The sequence below is a fragment of the Abramis brama genome (genome assembly GCF_963993115.1).
Source record: "Abramis brama genome assembly, chromosome: 24".
Taxonomy (NCBI): domain Eukaryota; kingdom Metazoa; phylum Chordata; class Actinopteri; order Cypriniformes; family Leuciscidae; genus Abramis; species Abramis brama.
The window spans coordinates 11,701,816-11,725,902 of record NC_139986.1 but is presented as its reverse complement, the minus strand read 5'-3'; the positions used below and the strand labels follow the sequence as shown (position 1 = coordinate 11,725,902).

Here is a 24,087-nt window from a genome sequence, read left to right as displayed (position 1 = left end):
CTGTGTCATTTTGACAAAAGAACCTGATGTGTGCCTTTCCTACATCCCACCAATGCACAACATCATCAAAATCATTCTTTCGCTCTCTCCATTTTGCCCAAAATAAATGATTTTTTTCACAAAAGAAAGCATCCTGCAACAATTTTACATTAAAATGCCAATAATAGCTATGACATCTTGTCTTTTGTAAATTAAAAACAATCATACATAAATGATTATCTGAAAAACCACTGGGGTAAATACAGGCCTTTAAAATTCTATTACACCAGTCTTTATTAATATAAAAACGATCTTACCTGGCAAAGCTAATGTGGTCACTTGAAGACTTCGACCAAGTATATTGCTTTTCTACCGGATGTTGTAATCTCCAAACATCACACAAATCAAAATTACTTATCATATTATTTAAACATGTAGCAGAAAGAGGGCATCTTCAGTAAAATCTGAAATCTGTACAATTCCAGTCACCACCCAAAACTTTATCATAATTCCCCATTATATTTTGGTAATTTTTAAAAACCTTTATCCTTTCTGCACCATTATTGGGTGCATAGACATTAACAAAGACAAATGAAAACCTCAAATTAGCATGAACAGCCAAAATTTGACCCTTCTCTATTTCATTACTTGATTCAAAAACTATGTTAATTCTCTTCGAGAACAAAATAGCAACACCACCCTTAGTATTAGTACCATGACTTAAGACAATATGGCCTCCCCACCACTTTTTCCATTCTGTCTCAATAGCTATGTAACTATGTGTCTCTTGTATGAAAATTATATCCATATCCTTATTTTTAATATATTCTTTCAACACTGCTCTTCTTCTACCATCCCTTCCTCCATTAATGTTAATTGTTCCCATCTTAATACTTCCCATTAAAAGAAAAGAAAGATCAAGAAAGAAAAAAAAAGAAGGGTTAGCAAAGAAAAAAACAGAGAAAACACCCCAAGTGACTTTTTTCAAGGGCCATTTTTCTTCTCAATTTAGTCACAATTTATTTTATTTATTTTTATCTACATGTAAATCTTTTTCTTCTACTCAATTCATCGTAACTGGCTGTCTGTTGAATTTTCACAGCTGATTGCAAAAAAAAAAATTTGCATCAGGAAAAAATTCTCTAATCTCTATTGTTTTTCCAAAGGTCGCATCCAGGAAATCATTAACCTCATTTATAGTATACAATTGGTCTTCACCAAATTAAGAAAGAATATCCGATGCCTCTGAAAACTTGTCATCATCTTCCATGTCATCTTGCTCATCAGCATCAGTTAACTAGGACAAACAAATCTGCCCAGTATTCCGTGCATCATTTGTAACAACCTTTGGTAACTTAGAACGAAGACTCTCTTTGTCTTCATTAACACCATCATTACCATCTACACATGGATTGTCTCTCTTTCCAGTACCAACTAAACTGCCAGTTGAGTTTCTTTTCTTCTGACTGCTCGTCCCTTCATTTGCATTTTCGTCTTTGTTTTTCCCATCAATTGTTGTTTTGTTTGGTTCCTCACTGATCACTAAATTTTCACCAACCTGTACACTAGAAATAACTTCAATATCATTTACATTATTTTCTAGCTGCGTTTTGTTATGTGGGCAAGTGATCTTTTTATGTTCAACATCTCCGCATTCGAAACATTTCAAATTTCCGGTACTCGCGTAAATCATGTATGATTTACCCTCATGTTTGATTCGGAAAGAAATATCTAGCGTTTGTTGATCAAGAAACATAAACACCTGACGCCGAAAAGACAGCACGTGTTTCAATGCTTCATTCCTACACCTCAACAATTATTTTTCAATGTCACTGTTTAATATAAAGGGGGGCACATTAGAAATCGTGACTCTAACAGATTGTGACACAAGCGGTGACACAACAGTAAACGCTCCATTTACTCAAACGCCAGTTTCAATTACTTTACTCACCAAACTTTTATCTTTAAGTAAAACCACCACGGCTTTGTTCATCCTTGACGCTGAAATTATATTTTCGTATCCAATCTGTTCACCAACAGAGACAAGCACATCTTCCACATTAGAATCCGGGTCAGGTACACACCTGACTCCATGGCGAAGCGAGAGTGAGGCTACACCCCCACTCGGGTGAGCCTCCATCTCAGGCCTCCGCCACAAAGTCAAAAACTTCCGAAAACCGAAGCGTATGTGATACTCGAAATTAAGTTAATCAATTTATACACAAAGCAAAATAAAACTTAAAGAAAGAAAAATAGAAAACCAAAAAAAAATAAAAAAATAATAAAGAAAAACAGTAGAAAAAACATCTATACCTATTTAAAAAAATAAACAATGTCTTGTTGAATAAAAACCCAAGATTCCATCAAGCAACACGAGCAAAGGCACTAAACGAAAACAATCACGAAATAAATGAAAAACATTACGGTCTTTATCATTACAAAAATGACATGTTGATGAAACCGACGTATTAAACCTGGAAACAAAATTATTAGTGGCCACTATACCATAAATGATCATCCACTGAAGATCCCCACTTCTCTATTGGAGTAAGAAGGAGTAACTTCCTCAGGGGCAGAAAGATACATCTTCTATTTACTATCAACTCTTTCCCTTAATTGCTTACAATGAGCATCTTTTGCACACAAAATCTTTTTCCCAAGGGATTGAAAATTCCAAGCTTCATAACCCTTCAACAAGAGAACCTGACCACTTACATTCATTTCCAATTTTTTGGTTTTAACTTTTAAAACAGGAAACGTCTGAGGCACTGCATCATTATAAATAGACTCATTTAAAAAGGACAAGAATTCAGAAGGAAAAGAGGCTTTAAGACTATTTATAAAACCACCCATAGTCCTTACTGATCTAAGACCAACTTGGTCAGCAAGAGTCACTTTTCTCTTTTCCATTGGCCATTGTGCAAATCAACCAAATCCAGCAAATCAACAAGTCTTATTATCCCTGCTTTATAAAACATTGCAATAAATTAATTCAATACATTTGATTGTATTTTAAACAATGGATTAAAAATAAACAAAGGTTCAAGAATACCATAATGTTAATTGTTATCTCTTATCATCTCAAACAGTCCCCATATTTTCAGCACTGATGCATAAAAGTCAACATAAGACAACGGAGTTTCTGGATCATAGGACTTTTCAATTAGATACAACTGTCTGTCCAGCTTTACATTGGTCATATTTTGAAGCAAAATGAGACTAAATGGTATCCAAGACACCCTATCTGTCCAATAAAGTATCTTTTTTTAATGTTTGCAGTCTCATTGCATTCATCTTTGACTCCACATGAATGAGGCCTTGTCCCCCTTCTGCTACCGGCAGATAAAGAACTCCAGGTGGAAGCCAGTGATGACCGTTCCAGAAAAAGTCAACAAATGCCTTCTGTATTTTTATGAAGAAATCTTTAGGAGGGTTCAAAACTGTGAGTTTATGCCACAGCATTGAAACTCCCAGATTGTTAATGATCAAAACTCTTCCTCTGTATGAGAGCTGAGGAAGAATACATCTCTGTTGGTGAACAGATTGGATACGGAAATATAATTTCAGCGTCAAGTCCTTCCCAATTTTTCTCCATATACTCATCAGTCCCAAAGTAAATCCCAAGGATTTTAAAACCACCTTGAGTCCACTGAGACTGTTGAGGTAATTGAGGAGGTCCAATTTCTCTCCATTCTCCCATCAATAATGTTGTACATTTCTCCCAGTTTATACGTGCACATGATGCTTTTTTAAAGAAATTTAAACAAGTTGTTAAGTTGTCTATATCATCAACATTGCGTACAACAACAGTGACATCATCAGCATATGCTGTAAGTTTTACAGTGGTTAAATCTGGATAACCAGAAATGCTCACACCATGTAGTCTATTCCTTAAAGAAACCAACAATGGTTTGATTGAAAGGGCATATAGTAATCCAGAAAGTGGACACCCCTGTCTTATACCTCGAGTTACAGGAAAGGGGCTGGTCAAGGAACCATTAATTATTATACAGAAGCTTAATAAGAGACACAAAATTGAACTTGAACCCAAAACCAAAAGTTTCTAAAGTTTTAAAAAGATATACATGATCTACCCGATCAAAGGCTTTTTCTTGATCAAGAGAAAGAAAACCTATGTCCAATGCATTTCTTTTCCCAATAGAGATCATACCTCTTATCAAAAAAAGATTATCAAAAATTGTTCGTTTGGGAATACAATAGGTTTGATCTTCATGAATAACACTTGATATAAATTGCTTTAATCTGTTTGTTATAGGCTTTGACAATATCTTCAAATCAACAGTTAAAAGTGATACAGGGCGCCAATTTTTCAATTTTTTTTTCAATTTTTAGGGATTAGTGTCAAGACAGCTCTTTGGCAGCACAGAGGAAGAATCCCCTGATCAAAACATTCTAATAAAACTTTATAAAAATCCTGTCAAATTCCAAAAACATTTATAAAAATCTGCTGTCAGGCCATCTATCCCAGGAGACTTTCCAGGATTCAGCTCTAAAACAGCTTTTGAAATCTCAGAAAAATTAAGAGAACTCTCTAAATCTTTTTTTTTTTTCTTGCTCTAAAACATGAGGAAGACACATAGAAACTCATTTACAACTGATTCTTCACATGCTTCTGCCTGATATTTTTTTTTATAAAAAGACAAAGCAACAGCATTGATTTCTTGTTGATCAGTTATTTCTTGTCCATTAGGAAGTTTTAACTGATGAAAATACTTTTTATCTCTGGACTTTTTTTCTAGTCCAAAACAAAAAGCTGTAGGGGCATCCATTTCATTTAAACGAGTATATCTTGCTCTAATCAACGCTCCTTTTCCTCTTTCTTCCAAAAGATTCTTTAAGAGAAATTTATTTATTTCAATATATGTGAAAGATGAATCATCATTATTGGCTTGTAAGTTAGACTTAAGTATATTTTGTTTCAGTATCTTCATTTCCTCCTTAAGGGCTCTGGTGCTGCCTGTGAGCAGTATACTGTTGACAAAAAAGTTTTATCTGTACTTTGCCTATATCCCACCAACGACTTAAGGATGAAAAACTGTCTCTTTCCTCTTTCCAAGCTTTCCAAAAGGAGTGAAAAGCATGAATAAAAGAATTATCCTGGAGTAAATTATTATTAAAATGCCAGTACGTAGAATAAAATTTAATACAAGGAAGAGAAACAGTCATAGAAATATAGTGGTGATCAGACAAGAAGTTTGGTGAAAAAGAGACACCAAAAAATCTCCCCCGATTATTAGCCTTCACATAAAACCGATCAAGTCTTGCTGCTGATATTTCATTAGAATTCTGTTTGAGCCAGGTATACTGCCTAACCCCTGGAAAACTGTCTCTCAAATCAGTAAAACTATGATAATTAATTAAAGACCTAAGTGCTTCAGCCGAACAAGCATGAGGTTCCTCATTATTCCTATCCACAGCTTGATCTAAAGTACAGTTAAAATCACCCCCCAACACAATAATCTTATCCTGGGAACATTCTGATACAGCTTCAGAGAGTTTTTCAAAAAAAGATATACGCTCATTCCCTGTATTTGGTGCATAAACATTAAAAAAGAAAAAATAGAATCTCCTAAAGTAATATCCACTCGTAAAATCCGAACAGAAATTTGACACAAAAGTCTTCAGACACAAAAGCCTGACTATTTACCCGTGATGAAAGAAGTATTGCAACACCTGCGCTTAAGTTTGAACCATGACTAAGCAGTGCTCTACCCTTCCATTCGGTCATCCATTGCGTCTGATTTTGAACGTTCGTATGCGTCTCTTGTAATAAGACTATGGGCCCTATCTTGCACCCAGCGCAATTGACTTTGTACACCAACGCATGTATCATTCCTATTTTGCACCCGCGCAAAGCGCGCTTTTCCCTCCACAGAAGCACGTCGCTAAACTAGGGAATGAACTTGCGCTGCCTGGGCGGCTCAGCGCAAAAAAGGAGGTGTGTTCCGGCGCAAACAATCCCTGGTGCTATTTTGCTGTTCCATAAAACAATTGCGCCACAGTTGCGCGTTGTTCATTATGCTATTTTAAGGGCGCATGCTTGACCATAATGTATAGCGTGCACAATGCGCATACACTTTGCTTATGTAATCTACACAGATGCAACAGTTATTTTTGCAAATCATAAATTGTTACAATAAAAAATATTAACACATGAGATGACGGAAATCATTGTGGTGCGCACGAAGATGTGAAAAAATAGGCATAAATCTAGCTTACAAATTTTTCAGGCTGATTGTAGTAATTAAGGATCAGACCTGTTTGCCCAATAGTGGCAAGACATATATGTATATAAGGACATCTGACAAATTGGTTTGTCCGTCAAGAACCAGGAAAAAAACCCGGAAGACTGTGAAATCACCTTTACCATAATGTAAGTACATTAAAAACCTTAGTCTTCAACTTACCAGTTAAGTTGAGCTTGCTCATATTTTTTTCTTTTGCACAGTGAGATGGAGTATGTCTTGGGACAAAGAATTAGACGCCGGAGGGAGAGGGTATACCGGCCCAGACAGACCTATCTCTCCCTCAGTGAGGAGGAATGCATACGTAAGCTACACCTGACCCGCCAGGCTGTGACAGACATCTGCCATCTCCTGGCAGATGAGTGGGGACTGATGCACCCTGTCCCTATGCCTTCCCCGTTGCAGTAAAGGTTACAGCGGCATTGCATTTCTATGCATCTGGGTCGTTCCAGCACCCCCTTAGCTCCATTGGAGGCATTTCACAATCTGCCATAAGTTCGGCTATACATGCAGTTACATCAGGTCTAGTCCGACATGCTGGGGAATACATCAAATTCCCCGTCACACCTGACAGCCAGGAAAGAGCAAAGCAGGCATTTTGTGCGAAGTATGGGTTCCCTGGTGTCCTTGGTGTTATAGACTGCACCCATGTGCAGCTACATGCCCCATCAGAAAACGCACTTGTATACATCAACCGCAAGGGAACCTATTCAATCAACGTACAAGTCATTTGCGATGCTTATAGTAAAATCACCCATGTCTTTGCAAATTATCCTGGCTCGAGCCACGACTCATTCATACTGGCAAACTCTGCCATTCCTGGCATCTTCGAGGGGAATCCCCGTTGGATGGGTGGCTGTTAGGGGACAACGGGTATCCGTTAAAGACATGGCTGATGACACCATTTTTGATGCCAGCAACAATTCGTGAAATGCAGTTTAATCGAAAACACACACAAACACGCTGTGTAATTGAACGAACGTTCGGCATACTGAAAATGCGCTTCAGGTGTTTGGATAGATCAGGAGGCACTTTACAGTACAGTCCTCAAAAAGTCACAGCATTCTTTGTGGCGTGTTGTGTTTTACACAACATTTCCATAAATCAAGGTTGTGTTGTTGACATAGATGAGGAAATATTAGAGGACTTAAGGAGACGTGATGGTGAACTGGATGTGCCGATGCCACTTAACCCAAATGCCCCAGCAGCAGCACGGGAGAGGAGAGCTTATTTGGCAGAAGAGCTGCTGCATCGTCTATAGTGAGGTAAGCAAAGTTATCTCGGTCTAATGTTATACTACATTGCAAAAATATAACCATACTCGTGATTCAGAGAGAACGAGTCCAAAACATTCAAAAGTATTTATCTGTGACATTTCTTTATATTTTGTCAAAAAGAAAAATCAATAGCAAACAGTAATTGCTAAAAAAAAATACAAATGGAAAATGAGGTTAAAAATATTTAAACAGAAAAACTTTATTTCTTTTTCCCTCCTCTGGTAGTTTTGTGGGACTGGACACCTGAGGGTCCGGGAATGGCATTGCGCGATGTGCGCCTGGTGGAACGGGTGGACGGAGATGGAGTGGGGGAAGGAGGAAGAGGCACAACAGGAGGAGGAAGAGGCACAACCGGAGGTGGTGGTGCGCTTGAAGGGCCACGCTCCATGGCTGCAGCAATCCTCTCCAGGCTTGAGGAGATGCGCCCGCGAGGCCGCAGCAACATCGCCATCCGGTCAAGACGGGCATTCACACTTTGCCGCATCCCAGACAGCTCCCGCTCCAGCATTTCAAATCCGGTTTGCTGGAGCTGCAGGAATGGGTGGTCCTCCGGTCTAGCGATGCTGCCACGGCGTGTAGTGGGTCTGGACCTTGATGGTTGCGCTGTTCCCTCCTCAGATGGCCCGTGCGCACGGCTCGCGAGGCCAGGGTCTTCCTGCGAAGCTGTTACATTGTTTTTATTTATTGTGTTGCTGCGTTACATTTATTTAATGTAAATAACAATTAAAATATTTTCATAAGATTGTTTTTATTTATTGTGTGGCTGCATTACTTTTTTTTCATGTAAATAACGATTAAAATATTTTCATAAGAAACCTTAATGTATGTGAACTTGTGTACCTTGGGGTTGGACTGCTTGCGTTTCTGGTTGGGTGCCGATTTCAAAGCCCCCAAATCCTTCAACGCTTTCAGCGGTGAGGGTGGACGCAGCGATGTCCTCTGCTGGCGTCAGGTCCTGAGTAGAGGCAGATCCACCCCCCGTTACACGGCGTGCCCGATTGATGCTGGCAAGCTTGGACTTCCCCCGTCTTCTGATGTCATTGTAGCGCTTGCGGCACTGGTGCGACGTCCTGGGGATGCCAGCTGATGAAACAATTGTGGCTATTTCCTCCCACGCCTGTTTAACCGACGCTGATTTGGGTGGGTTTCTCCCATCCCCATACAACATAACTTCTCTGTCTTTCACTGCTCTTACAAGAACATCAGTCTCCTCGGCTGTGAACCGCTCCTGGCGTGCGCCTGGTAAATCCGTAATAATATCAATCCGTAATGGAACTTGCGCACCTGCTTTTAATGGGAATGTTGGATGACGGATGACGCTCTGATTGGTTTATTTCACGTTACGCCCAAACCACACCTATGAATAATGAAGCTACTTCAGACCAACCCCTTTTAGATTTGCGCCGGGTGCAAGAGTCATTTATCCCGCCGGGAAAATAGCAACAGCGCCCAAGACCTGCCCACAAAGTTACTTGCGCTTTGTGCTTGACACTTGCGTTTCAGATTGTTAAAATAGGGCCCTATATCTGTCTTTTTTAAATGTAAATAATCAAATAATGCAGCTCTCTTCTCAATGCCCCTACAACCATTAATATTAAAAGAACCAATATTAAATGAAGTCATGGGGATAAGATAAAGAAATTCCAAGAGCAATAGCACAAACACCACAAAACTCATCATAATCTTAATAGTGTTTCGCAGATCGAGTCTTCATTCTTTTTCTTACATCACACATGAATTTCTTAAGTCAATATCGTTTTGGTTGATCAAGTTCCTCTAGCTTTTCTCATGGCAATGGCACATGATTCATTGAAAAGCCTTAGACTTGGAAAATACATTTAAATTTTTGATCTCCATTGATTTTTTGTAGAATCAAGAAAATTATTCAACTGTTTAACCGTGTAGTAGGATACATTTGTTTTAGAAGTGGAACTTCCTTGAGAGGTTGCATCAATGCTGTCTCTGCAACTATATTCACTATATTCATAACAGTATTCATTATCAGAATCATAAAGAGAGTGTCCATCATTTTCCAAACCACCTCTAGAATCATTATGCGACAAGTTATCTATTTATGAATCCATCAAATTTGTTGCTCTAATGTGCTCAGAAACCCTAGCGCTAATAGCACCAGCAGGTTCTGCACCATCCTGTTTTTCTACACAATCACCAGCAACATTTTCACTCAATACATCAGTAACAATGGGGACCACATCAGAGTTATCGACACAACCAGACGAACTAGGTTCACCAAGGCTGTCACTAACTTTTTCAGAGTTCTGATCAGTTTTATTTTCATTGTTTTCATCAGGAGTATGATTTACCTGCTCATTAACAGTGACTGACTCATCCCCATGGTTAACTTGTTCAGCGTCCTTCTTTGTGGGACACCTTTGTCTAGTATGACCATGCTTTCCACAGACAAAACATCTCATTGTGTTGGAAGTAATAAAGATAGCATAATCCTTACCCAACACTGTCAGCTTCACTGAAACCAAATCCTAATATTCAGCACTCAAAATCATGAAAATTTGTCTTCTAAAAGACATGGTGTGTTTTAAGTCTGGGTTTTTTATATTCAGAGGAATCATGTCGTTGGGAATAAACGGAATAAACTTTTTTGATAGGTTGGACAGCAGCAGTACAGGAATGAAATTATCTCTCACTGATACACCACACTCAACTAAATGATCCAACATAGTTAACTCCTTCAGAAAGATAGCAATAGCCTTATTCATCCTTGACGCAGACAAAAATATTTTGTGCACCAATTTCATTTCCGATTGCTATCAAGCAATCTTCCACCGACACCGAATCATCTGGTATGCATTTGCAACCATGTCGGGCAGTCAAAATTGAAAACCCGTCTTGAGTTTGGACCCATAATCACCACACGACTGGACAATAAATAAACCTACTACAAACTATTAACAAAATTATACAAAAGAAAGAAAGGAAAGTTTAAAGCACTCGCTCAAAAACACAGTCACTCATTCACTCGCACGCTTCCCACAGTCACTCCGCACATAATAATAATAATAATAATAATAATAATAATACATTTTATTTAAAGGCGCCTTTCATGGCACTCAAGGACACCTGACAAAATTCATAAAAAAGACATTAAACAATCAAACCAGTACAGCAACAAACATTAAATCACATAAAAGCCTGCCTAAACAGATACGTTTTAAGACGAGATTTAAAAACTGAGAGACTAGAACTGTTGCGAACTTCTACAGGAAGAGAGTTCCATAAATGGGGAGCAGCATAGCCAAAAGCTCGTGACCCCATAGAAGTTGTCCGAGTGCGTGGCAGAACAAGTGCAGAAGCAGATCTTAGAGTGCGGGAAGGAGTGTGTATATGAAGAAGATCTTGAAGATATGAAGGAGCCAAATTGTTAAGTGCTTTGTAAGTTAAAAGTAAAATTTTAAAATTCACACGGAATTTAACTGGGAGCCAATGCAACTTCTGTAAAACAGGAGAAATGTGCTCAAAAGTGGAAGTTTTGGTAATGACTCGAGCTGCAGCATTGTACTAACTGTAATTTATGAAGAGATTTGGAAGGAAGCCCATAAAACAAAGCATTACAATAGTCGATTCTTGATGTTACAAGAGCATGCACAAGCGTAGCAGTACTCTTGAGTGAAAGGACAGGACGCAGACGATTTATATTGCGAATATGGAAAAATGCAGAACGGGTACCTCTATTAATTTGAGATTCAAAAGACAGAGTTGTGTCAAGAATGACACCCAAACTTTTGACCTGATTCGATAGAGGAACAGAACAGTTATCTATTTCCATAGAAGAAATATTCGACTCACTTATTGTATTTTTTGAACCAACAAGAAGAATTTCTGTTTTACTGCTGTTCAATTATAGAAAATTACTTGAAAACCAATTTTTTAATTCACTTAAGCACTCACCAAGAGCAGAAGAGGGAAACTTTGAAGAAGGTTTAGAAGACAGGTAAAGTTGGGTGTCGTCGGCATAACAATGAAAATGGATATCATATTTCCTAAAAATGCTGCCAATAGGTAAAAGATAAATAATAAACAGAAGAGGTCCTAAAACAGAACCCTGGGGAATACCAGTGACAACAAAAGTGGGTTTTGATTCAAACTGTTTAAGTTGTACAAATTGAATGCGATCTGTGAGATAAGAACGAAACCAGCTTAAAGCCATACCAGTAATTCCAATAGATTCCAGCCTGCTCAATAGTATGGGATGTGAAATGGTGTCAACTGCTGCACTAAGGTCAAGAAGTATAAGTATTGATAGAAGACCAGCATCAGCCGCTAGTAATAGATCATTAGTAATCTTTACAAGTGCAATTTCAACACATGCGCACGAGAGAGAGAGAGTTTGTTTGAGTTAAACATAGCAAAATAATTGACAAAAAATCCAACAGTTAATTTTATCTAAAATTTACAGTTATATTTAAGTTTTTTTTTTCACTAAAATAATTTAGTATTTGACTAACCAATTATTTATTTATAATACACTTAATATATTTGTGAAATTTCTATCAAAATATTTGAGTATGGAGAATTAAACTGATCCGTTTCAAGAAACAAAAATATGACTTAATTCAAATCAATATTATTAATATATTTAACACACTCTTAAGAAATTGAGTAAGATTACTCAATTAAAACAATGCACCCCTCCCCCACCCTCTGAAGTGAGGACAACTCAAGGTTGAGTGAGCGCGGGCTGATTGAATTCTCTCCAGTCCAGAACAGTTCTCTCTTCTCAGCGTCGCAGAATTGGTGCTTTTCCTCTGTGAAATTCAGGTTTGTGTTTGTTTTATTTTATCTATCATTACTGTGCTTTAAATAATTTTATTTAATGCAAAACAACATACAGAGGCGTAATTCGACACCTAAACGAGAGTGTGCCTGTCTTTTCGCGTGACTGAAATGCATAAAACACACAACTTTATTCCTAATGATAATGAATATAATTAATTTGGATGATAAAATGTCCTCAGAACTGTGCACTGTTTGTTAATTGGCAGGTTATGGAGTCAGTCGCTCGCAGTATCTTTCAGCTATGAGTGAAACGCAGGACGGCAGTCTAAAGTTAGAAATTCACCCGCAGAGCACTAGTCCATCTCCGGCACGAGAACCAGCGCTGATCCGGTGGAAATTGGATTATCATTTTTACTTCTAAAATGTTTGTTAAATGAGTTTAAATGTAGGCAATATTGTATACATGTTAAAACAGTGTAAAATATGCTGTATTGCTGTACTTAACAATAAAGGCCAATGTAATGTATACTGGTGGTTGTATGGAATACTATTTTACAAAGGTTTAGAGGAAATAAAAACAATGAATTTTACTCAAAAATATTGTTTTTTAAATGTTTAGATGTTAAATTATTTCTACTAAATTTTATTTGTTAATGTACCAGATGCAGTTACTCAGATTTACTTTTTTTTTTTTACTTGCATTTACTCAATTCATACAGTATATGTCATTGATTTCACAGCTTTAAAATTTACATACAAAATTTGAGTGTAAAAATGTTTCACCAAAAAAATTGAGTAAATCATAGTTAAACTATTTAGAGTGTATAAATTATCACAGAGAATAAAATTAATTACAGAAAATGTGTGAAAAATAATAGAACACAATGCTCCTTTGCTACACCATTTTAATTCAAAATAAATCAGATCATCCATAGATTTATAAAAAATAGAATCAAATCAAAACTCTAGACTTTATAAGAGTTGAAAACAGTAACATTCTGTCCAGTCCATTGTTCAATCTTATTTTTCCTACTTGAATAGATAGCTAATTTAGCTTGACCCAAGACAAAATTTACGAATTGACAATCAATTCGTCTTTTCTGCACATATTTAGTACCCAAAACAAATATCTCCTTGGAAAAAGTTTCATTAAAAGCATCAAAAAGACTTAAAGGTTGTATCAGCGATTTCAGGCCCAAAAAAGGCCCAAACATAAATGATCACATTCATCAAATCTTTCCTAACGATCCGCTAGCTGCCCAGTGCCCACCCCATAAGCAGGCCATCAAAAAAATGCGTCTCTGTAGGCAGCATAGGCTCTGAGATCTGCACATAAAAACAATTGGTTTCACCAACCACTCAAAACCAAAATTAATAGTGTTTCAACCAATCACCGACAGGGGGTGGGTGTTGTGAGGTTTCGCGCTCATGCACGGCTGCACACGAAGTCGGAGCTGAAGAAGAAGCCAGCATCTATCAACGAACAAGAGAAATTGAACATGGCTAAGTCAATCCCCATGACTCAGCCATGTTCAATTTCTCTTGTTTGTTTATGTTTGAGCCTTTTTTGGGCCTGAAATCGCTGATACAACCTTTAATACATCAAATAAGGGCTTTAATCTAGAGCACTCCATGAATGCATGAAAAACGGTCTCTCTTTTAAAGCAAAAAGGACATTCAGAGCTCACCTCAGGATTTAAAACAGAAATAAAAGCATTGACAGCTATTGCTGTCACGGCAGACTAAGAACAAAAGGTGTGAGGACTCAAACACTGGAGAAAATAAGTATTTATTAACAAAAACACAAAACAAAACCCAAGAGGGGGAAAACAGAACTAAGTAAATACAAAAATAATAACAGACTAAGAACACTCTGGAAGATCTCGGGGAACAGGAAACAAAAGACAACGTACCGACACAGACTGCAAACAAGAGGGAACTAATAAAGGGAAACTAATCAGGAGGGAACAGGTGGATGAACTCAAACAATAATCAGATAACAAGGGGGAGGGGTCAGACAATAACACGAGCACATGGCCCAAAATAACAAAACACCCATGTGCAGCACAAGACAGGACAGGCATGTGACAATTGCTCCATGGAGAACTCTCCATTGTATATCTCCTAGTCTCTTTGTTAACGGTGGCTTATACAAAACTCTCCATTCAGGCGTAACATTATCATGCAATTTTAAGAAAGAACGCCATGGTGTATCCACTTTGTCATCTAAAATCTTCTTGTTAAAAACCAAAACACAAGCTTTGTACAAGACTTTCCCTGTAACCGAAAAGAAACCTAAACACAAAGACTTCTGTGGCATCGTGAGAGGGTATGTTATAGAGGCAAGGTATGTGCCATCTAGGTGGTTGCATCAACGGTGGCGTTGCAAGTGAAGGAGAAAAGCTGTTAATGAGCTGAGAACAGAGAGACTGGCTGGTTTTTTTGATAGTGCACACAAAGAGAAGCTGGAAGAGTTTTTGGTTAAATCTTTTTGGAGTTTAAGTTGATCATTAAAAAGAAACCAGTGACTTGATCTCTGCCTGGACTCGATTTGTGAAGCAACCCACACTTTGGTGATACCCTACCTCTCACGATGCCACAACTTCCCAGTTTTTAAAAACAAACCCATACAATCATCTAGTTTGGGAGACAAGTATATAGTCGGAAAAGGGTCTTCAGTATTAGGAGTCTCTACTCCTGTACAATAGTCTGTTAATAATTGTCTCTCTTCATTTGTAAGAGCAGACTGCCACTTTGCCATCAGTTGAGCAACTATACGAGTTGAAAAAATTCCCAAATGAGATGCTGTTTGCTCAATGTTCATGAAATTAGGTCCAGCCACATTTAGCAGAAGTCTTAAGGTGGTGATCTTGGATTTGCAAAGGACATCATTTAGACCAGAAAAACTGTGTTCAACAGCAGAAATATCCAAACGAGCTCCATGTATTATGGGTTCATTTAACAACCAGAAGAGTGATTTCGTACACGGTGTCCTTTGTTGATTAAAAAGACTTCATACTTTAAAAAGATTTCAATAAAAAAATTGGCACATTGGAGGCATCCAGTTTTAGGGGGTCTAACAAAAAGAGAGATTTATCCATCTGTAGGCCTCCCAGACTCCGTAAAATAGCACATGCAGCCACTCTCCAACCAAAGTCACTTGACCCCGAAAGAAGCCTTTGTATAAACTGTAAACAGAAAGCTGCTGTTCTGCTTTGCAAGTTTATCAGTCCCTGTCCACCTTCTTCTTTAGACAAAAATAAAATGCTCTTGGTAATCCAGTGTAATTTATCCCAGAAAAAGTCCACCAGTAAGGCTTGAATTTCAGTCATCATTTTCACAGGTGGATCTATACATGCCAGCTTATGCCAGAGAGAGGATGCAATTAAATTATTTACAATTAAAGTAACCAACTCAACAAAATGCCTCCTATACATATGAGAATAATCAGACACACACACATACACACAAAAGTATTACTTCTTCACAAGTCAGCTTGAACTAAGATGAACTGGATGCTCTAGTCAAATGAACGAAAGATACATTCAAATTAATAAGTATTTCATGATGAAATATTATCTAAAACTCAAAAGACAATAAAATGTGACTAAAAAAACATGATACAAATACACAACCCAGTTGAGAAGCACTCAGAAAATACACTGGACATGAAAATATATCCTTTTCCACAGACAGTGAGGCCCTTAAGTGGTCTATGTCATGCTGTTGACTCATCAAAACAAGAAGCCAAAAGATCAAGACCAAAGTGAGTCAAGTCTGACAATGTTCAAAATTATAAAATCTCAAGATCCATAACCTCTGCCCTCCAACAATCTAACCCTGCAACAAACTGCCAAACTGAAGTGGATAACTGATGGATAAGTAGAACCATATTTTGGCCGTAAGAACAATCCACATCCACATGTGCATTCCACATAGGAAATGTAATAGCAATAATTTTCCGTTCCACAGCTTTAGAACATAAATATCATACATTAAAGTTACTGCCCTGTGTTAAGTTATTCTCTGCAGAGTGCACTACAATTTCTGAATGCATCAATAAGACAAAAGAAAAAAAGAAAAGAAAAGACCAGCAACACCAATAAAAGAGATAAAGACAGATAGCGAAAACGAACCGTATGGAAATATATGGGTTTCCAAATTGGTATTAAAGGGATAGTTCACCCACAAACCCACTCATTTACTCACTATCATCTTATTTTCATTATGCTCATTAAGATTTTTTTTATTACTTTAATCTGAGTTTTTTTTTTTTTTTTTTTTTATAAACTTCTGTTGTATATAAAAACTTGACTTATATAACTGGCAAAATGTTCAGGTTGCTCTTTTCTATTCAACAAAGGTGTATACTGTAGCAGCTTGATCTGTTGAAGACAAAGAGAACCATAAAAAAGTACCGTCATAGTGGTCCATACGATTTGTGCGCAATATCAAGTTTTCTAAAGTTTTGTTTGAGAAACAAAGCAAAATTTAAGCTACTATTTGCTGAAAATCATGCCCCTATTGTAGCTCTTAAATTTCACATTTGCACTTAATTCAACTCATCACATCATTATTGGCCACAAGACCTCAAACCTGGTACAGCACATATTGAGGCACTCTCTTTGAATTAACAAATTATGACAACATTTTCACTAAAGGAGGCTTATAGATGGCAACAACAGGAAATGAGTGTCATCAGAGCAACTTCACTGAGTGTCTTATTTTTCCTCATCAGCCAATGCAAACAAACACACAAACACAATCTCACAATCAGATACACACTTAAGAACTGCAAGTTATAAAACTTGTGAAAGAAATCAAATCTTGACTGATGTCTCACATTACTGTTACCTGAGTCTCTCCTCTTCCTTCTTACGGAGTTGCATGTCCCTCTGCACCACTCTGAGCACATGCTCTGCTTCATCATTGCTCAGACCAGACAGGTCCAGTTTACGTCCCATCACTGCTTCAGAGTCAAGGGTCAAGACGCTGGAACCACAAATGGTTGTCCTTAAATACTTTCAAGCTAAAGCCTGGAGGTGAGGAATAAAAGAGAAATTAAAGTCATTCTGTGTTCTATAGGTCAAAGTTTTCTATACAGTAGATTAGTGGCATCAAATCTTTAAAAGCATTTGTTTTCTCAATTGCATCTGTGGAATAATCAGTGTTCGTTACTTTTGGGTGGGCAGAAATCCTGATTACAAAGTCTATTTTTGTGATTTCTACTGTTTCATATAATCTCTTTTAAACCGCACATTAAAAAAACACCACAAACAAAGAAAAATACGATTCGCTTGTATTGCGTCGCTAGACGCATTGGGAAAACTCCTTTTTCGCAGAATACCGAAGCCTTATTGAATCATGCAGTGAAATTGCACGAGCCAATGGCTGTGCAGCAGAACTGCACAAACCTATGGCGCTAAATATCTATATAGCTATATATCTACCCATCTATATAAGTGGGCATTTCGCCGTAGGATCTCAGAATAATTCTCCTTCAGCTATGAAGATCTTCTCCTCGCTGGACTCTGACACTAGACAGAAGAAGCCTTCTCGCCATCGAACGAGCTTCGCAGCGGAGAAAGATGATTTAGCGACGCCCTGCAAGCAAGCTGACAAGCAGGGGTAGCATGGATGTGTAGAAATTAAAGCTGAAGCTCCAATCTCCTCCTGAAAATCCCCCAAAAAGTCTGTTGGTGCCTCAGCCACTTCCTTTAGAGAAGCTGTCAATCACAACTGTCAATCATGATGTCACATTCCCATTTTTATAGCATCAAATAACTAAGACCAAACTTATTTAAAAAAAAAACGAACACTTAAACTTACATCAGCGTGATAAAAACTACCTAAAAGGACAGAAAACATCTTTGTAATAAAAAATTTTGAAGTGTAATTTGATTGTTTAGTTTCCATTGCGTCCATTAAAGGGTGGGGATTATGACCTATACTGGGACCAACCAATGGGGGGCGATCGAGACGCGTTGGCTTCACTTTTCACGACTTGTGCGGCACGCCTGCAGTGAGGGGATTCCCTCTGAGCGAGCTGCTTGCCGGGGCCATGCCCACCCCAAGCCACGTTCATCAAAGACGGTCACTCTTACTGCGAGACCACGAGTCTCGCCTCGCTGCTTTCACGGACCACTTTCTCTAAAGAAAACAGCTCCTCCCCTCGTTCTCCATTGTTCTCTTTCTCTCAAGCATGAGACTAAGAAACAATGGAGTCACAGGACTGAGTGAACGAGACTAAGTGAGCTCACGCTAGTCCATTTCCCCGTGTCTCACTCTCCCTGCAGCATGGGGATTCCCCAGTGCTGCTCGTACTGCAAGAGCGAGCACAGCGCTGACAGCACATCAGCTGAGTACAGCACTGACTGCTCGGCAGCTGAAAATGACTCTTCTACCCTGTGACTATCAGGTGACACTCATAAAGCATATCTCTATCCAAAGAGCATCTAATGATCCCTCCTGGGAACAGTTCTCGATTCGGCCCAAATGCGAGCCAGAGCGCGCTCTGACAATTCAGCGGCTTGCTGCATCTTTCAGGGTCAGGGCAACTCAACCCGTGCTCGCTGAGAGCAGTGCAGGTGCCGGGCAGACTGAACCAAGGGGCAGACATGCTGTCTCGGGCAATGTGTCCTCAGAAGAATGGACAATCCATCCCCAGATGGTTCACATGATCTGGAGTATGTTCGGGAGGGCAGAGGTCAACCTCTTTGCCTCAGAAGACGAGTCTCACTGCCCAATATTTTTCTCAAAAGACAAAGATGCGCTGGCCCACAAATGGCTCAGCCTTACTCTATATGCCATTCCCCCGGTCGTGCTGCTTCCTCAGGTCATCAGATGGATCAGGGAGGACAGACACACAGTCCTTCTGGTGGCACCTCTCTGACGGAAACGGTCATGGCTCCATTGGTCCGTGGCCAATTCCCCTATGCTCCTGTGGCCGGCCAGTCTACAGGCAGGCACAACTTAGTTGTTTGTTTTCTGAAGGGGGCCAGAAGAACCAGAACCCATCTCGTCCCCTCACTATTCTAACAAGGGTCCTTAGGGCCCTCAGGGGCCCTCCCTTCGAGGCGCTCCAGTCGGCCGAGCTGTGATCCCTTTCGCTAAAGACCACCCTCCTGCTAGCCATAGCATTGGTCAAGCGAGTGGATGACTTGCAAGCCCTCTCTGTGAGCGCGTCTTGCCTTGAGTTTGAGCCTAACGACTGTAAAGTCATCCTCAAACCAAGACACGGCTATGTACCTAAGGTGTTCTCTACTCCGTTCAGAGCACAGGTCATTACTCTCTCTGCTCTTCCCATTTCAGAGAGCGATCAGGAGTTGCACTTACTCAGCCCTTTTCAAGCCTTAAGAGTAGCCCAGTTCGAGCAGCTCTTCGTGTGCTTTGGGGGCAGCACCAAAGGGCATCTTAGCTTATGCTTCAATGGGCCTCCAGTGACCCATCGGAGTGAAGGTCCAGTCCACCAGAGGCATGGCCTCCGCCTGGGCTTGGTCTAGTGGAGTATCCATTGGCAATATCTGTGCAGCGGCCGGCTGGTCCTCGCTGTCCACCTTCACCAGATTTTACAACTTGGGCATCCCTGCTCTACAAGCACGGGTCTTGTCTGTTTAGCTGGGCTTTGACCTCTATGCGAGCTCAACCCACTTGAACCCTTTCCCTTGTGGCTCCGACATAGTAGTACCTTAGTCTCGGACGAGTACCTCGCCCTATCTTAGCCTTGCTGCCTTCAGGGCCCGTATCCTCAAGTGTCTTAGGCCAGGGCCATAGAACAATTGTCGTTCTGCAATTATATCATGGCACTATTGGACTGGATTCCCAATGTGTCTAGCGACGCAATACCATTGAACCGTATCGATAGGTAACGTACTTGATTACTAACATAACCATGGTTCCCAGAGATAACGGGAATAAGTATTGCACAGCTGGCCGTGCTATCATGCTGCACAACTCGGCGTTAGTCGTTTCAGTCAAACTATTCTGAGATCCTACGGCGAAATGCCTGCTTATATAGATGGTAGCCCCACCCATTTCGGAGGGCTTCAGCGCCATAGTTTTGTGTATTTCCGCTGCACAGCCATTGGCTCGTACAGTTTCACTGCGTGATTTAAAGCAGGGCTATGCAGTTCCGGGAATTTCTTCGCTGTATTCTCGCTTTTTGCTCGCAGGTTTCTCTATAGAGCTCCCCCTACAGCTTCGGAATAGATATTTGACAACACTGTCAAAAAACTTGTTGGCGACTCTCAGATACCAGAGTCTATAGATCAACGACATCAAAGCAGATGGGACATTCTTTAAAACGTCTTCTTCATTCGGGTTCAAACTGCGTGAGGGAGCGCAATAATGACAGAATTTTAGCAGATTTTTTTGCCGTAAAGCAATTCATTACATAGCAAGAAAAAAAGTCATATAACTATTCCAATGACTCCGAAGCTGTTCGGTTAAAGGGACAATGTGTAGTTTTTTAGGTATTTTATTATCTAAAATCAATATTTTTATTCTTAAATATGTCCTCAATGGTGTACAAATACCTCTGCCAATGATCTGACTTATCCTCGTAAACGAAGAATTTATTATCTTTATATACATGGGACGGGTAGGTCCACGGAGGCTTCCATGTAGTTCCGCCATCTTGAAAAACTATAATAGCAGAGAGGGACAAAAAGTACTAGGCCAACGCGTTTCCACAATGCGTTTTCGTTCAGAGCCAGCGTCACGTGACTGAAACCAGCAGAAACGGAGGAGCAGAGCAGTGAGAGGCGCTTGTCACTGCCCCGGCAAGTTTAAAAGGCTGCACTGTATGGTTAGTCACAGGATAAGGAGTCCTCATCGTCGAAAAAGTCCAAAGTAGACCGTAAAAATGAAACGTGACCGGAGATTACAAAAAACAAGGGTTAATGTCGGGATAGCTTTTTCCAGGTGGAAAGAGCTAATGCAGGAGAAAGCTTTCAAAAGAGACGCTGAAGTTGCCTGCTTTCTTCTCGACAGGCAAGTCAATGTTACGGTCTTAATTACAAGCTTTTTTTCATTGCTTGGTTGTGTACTTTATTATATAGACAGACAGTAGAACTCGATGAAGTGCTATTAAAAGACATCCTGTCATAGCTTTATGGTACGTAACGGCTACCGTAGATGCAACACGCATTTGAAAAAGCGAGGCACTGGAGAGCAATATTCGTTTGAATGCAAAATACAATTTCACCGCTAGATGGGAGAAATTCCTACACATTGTCCCTTTAAGGTAAAAAAGTTACTTAGTTCACCTTTAACAAGGTTTCAGTATTTGGAGAAAAATGAGTTTTCCCAATGTGTCTAACAACAAAATACTCTTTCCCATTATCTCAGGGAACTGATGTTACGTTTGAAACCGAGTACGTTTCTCTACAGATGGACCATATAAACAGATATAAATGCACAAACATAAACCCATAAAATACATTTATACTAAAAAGTTCCTGAAATGCAAGTCGGTTATCTTTAACAAGCAAACAGGCTGTCTGAGATAAGAGCACAGAGCACACGTGGATTTGGAGATACATTAATGTGCTCAGCTGGGCTACAGTTATCGGGAGATTCTAACTGTGGGCCAAGATATCTCTATCTCTCTCTCTCTCTCTCTCATTAAAGTCCTACATGGGGAGGGGATAGAAGAGATCAGGACAATTCAGAATGGGTTCAGCAGAGGTGAACAATAAAAGACAGACAGATAAGATAAAGAGGGTGAGAGAAATATGCAGTATAACAAACAGGAAGGCTACAGTACATTAGTCAGGATTTTTATAGGACATATCAAACATAGATGTTTATTCTGCTAACTGAGCTGTTGGAGTGCACATTAATGGGGGTACTGTGTGTGTGGCTGCTTATTGATAAAGAGCCATGAAATAAAATAGGAAACAAGAGGAGACTGTGTGGAAGGAGGTGGGCCAATTATAGGAAGAGACAGAGATGGTATTACAGAGAAGGAGAGGGGGAGAGATGCTGACAAAGAGAAGGAGAGAGAGTGTATGACGTTAAATGCAGCCTCTGGGTGATGACTCAGTCAGCTGTGCCCTTTAAGCTCCACCAATCACATTACACTCCACCTGTTTACAATCTTCTCTCTCACACACATACAACAAATACACACACATATATAGGGAACTATTTTCTCGCCAGTATTTCAGAAATAATCAAATATGCGGAAGTCTAATTTCACACACAAGTACCCAAAACTCATCACACACCTCTATATTTAAAAAATCCTGGAAAGATTTTCACAAAAACTTTTTCAGTCTGATAGATGCATCCAATAGTGCTACCTAACTATGCATATACTGGACAAAAACTTGCCACTTAATAAATCGCCTGATTAACAGTAAATTATTTTGTTTTTAAATGTGTTTCTGTAGAGATTCAGCTCACCTGTAGAGTTAAATCCGTGTAGGAATGAGGTTGCAATTCAAAAACATGCAATACAATTGTAAATGTCCATAGGTTATAGGCTAAGCTAGCAGGCTAATCAGCTAACAATATGCTAGGCTGGTAATCTAATAAAATTTTAATTTTACAAAATATAATCAAACAAAAAAAAAAGATGCAAAGACCAATAAATGTTTAAATTCACAATCTGTAGCATTGCTTATCATATGTAACATAATTTAAAAAGACAGTCAAAATACACTTTTTAAAGGATTTCTAATCAGACACTGAATAGAGTACCTATTAAAAGTTATTTTTATATATTGTCATTTTATTTATTTATTTATTGGCTAGTGTGTAACACATTGATGATGAAAAGAGAAAATATTTTGCAGAATGAGAAGCAATAATAATACAGCACAGGGGAATTTGTGTGCTGCAGATGAAGGTTGTTCTAGAGGCCACTGTCACAATCAAGATTCCTGGTGGACATCTCAGCTGCAGCACATGCATACAGTATACAATGACCCAACATAACCTTGTTGTTTTGTAAACACCATCTGTTCATAGTCGAAAATTCACTTACTGGGTACAGGTTATTAAGAAAAAAAAAATACATAAGCTCTTTAATCTATAACAAAACTGTGTCTTACTCTCTTTATAATGGTTTACCGTTTGTAGAGGCTGCATGATTTAAGGTATCATTCATGTCCATAGCACACACAGCATCAGTAATAGTAATGTTGGCATTAGCAAGCACTAATCACTGTTCAAAGTGTTAATCATAATGGCATGGAGGTTAATTCGTGAATGGGGCAAATTAAATTACTATGTAGCCATAATCAAGAACACTTTTAGCTCACCTTTGCCGATGGCAATGCCCAGGTTTCATAAATAACAGTCTGCCATTTTCTTAGAAAGATATCAGGTATAAATTCCTCCTACAAATAAGAAACATGGTGTGGAGTAATTATGAAACTGGTGAGAGGAAGAAAATGTGTTCTCTTTTAGGCTCAAACGTAACTATCCCAAACGTAAGACTATAGCCTCCGTTTCAGCTCATGCTGCAGTGTTTGATTCAAGTATAATTTTTCAGAGCTGCTCAAAATACCCTGAGTGCAATTTTTCACTACACAAAAGAGTTGGATCACAGGATTCTTGCTGCCACACGCTAGTCGCCATGGTATCATGCTTTAAATTAAAAAGCATAAAAATTTTGCCCATGATGTTAAAACTTATTTTGAGTACATTAAGTACATTTAAGTACATTATCTGGAAAGCACTGCGTTTTAATGATCACTTTAGACTCACATAAACAATGGGGAAACATCTTCTGAACATTGTTCTAACATTTTAACAGTGTAGTGAAAGCAAAAACTCTAAACAATATCTATACAACAAACCCA

General features: G+C 39.0%; 1 protein-coding gene across 1 annotated transcript in view; it reads right to left on the bottom strand.

Moving 5' to 3' along the window:
- myripb (myosin VIIA and Rab interacting protein b) overlaps window positions 1–24,087 on the bottom strand; it is a 276,968-nt gene that overhangs the window by 240,428 nt on the left and 12,453 nt on the right. The window contains exon 2 of the mRNA XM_084102756.1: window positions 17,132–17,313. Coding sequence (XP_083958882.1) covers window positions 17,132–17,241 — 110 coding nt within the window. The 5' untranslated portion in view covers window positions 17,242–17,313. The remainder of the gene's footprint in view (window positions 1–17,131; window positions 17,314–24,087) is intronic.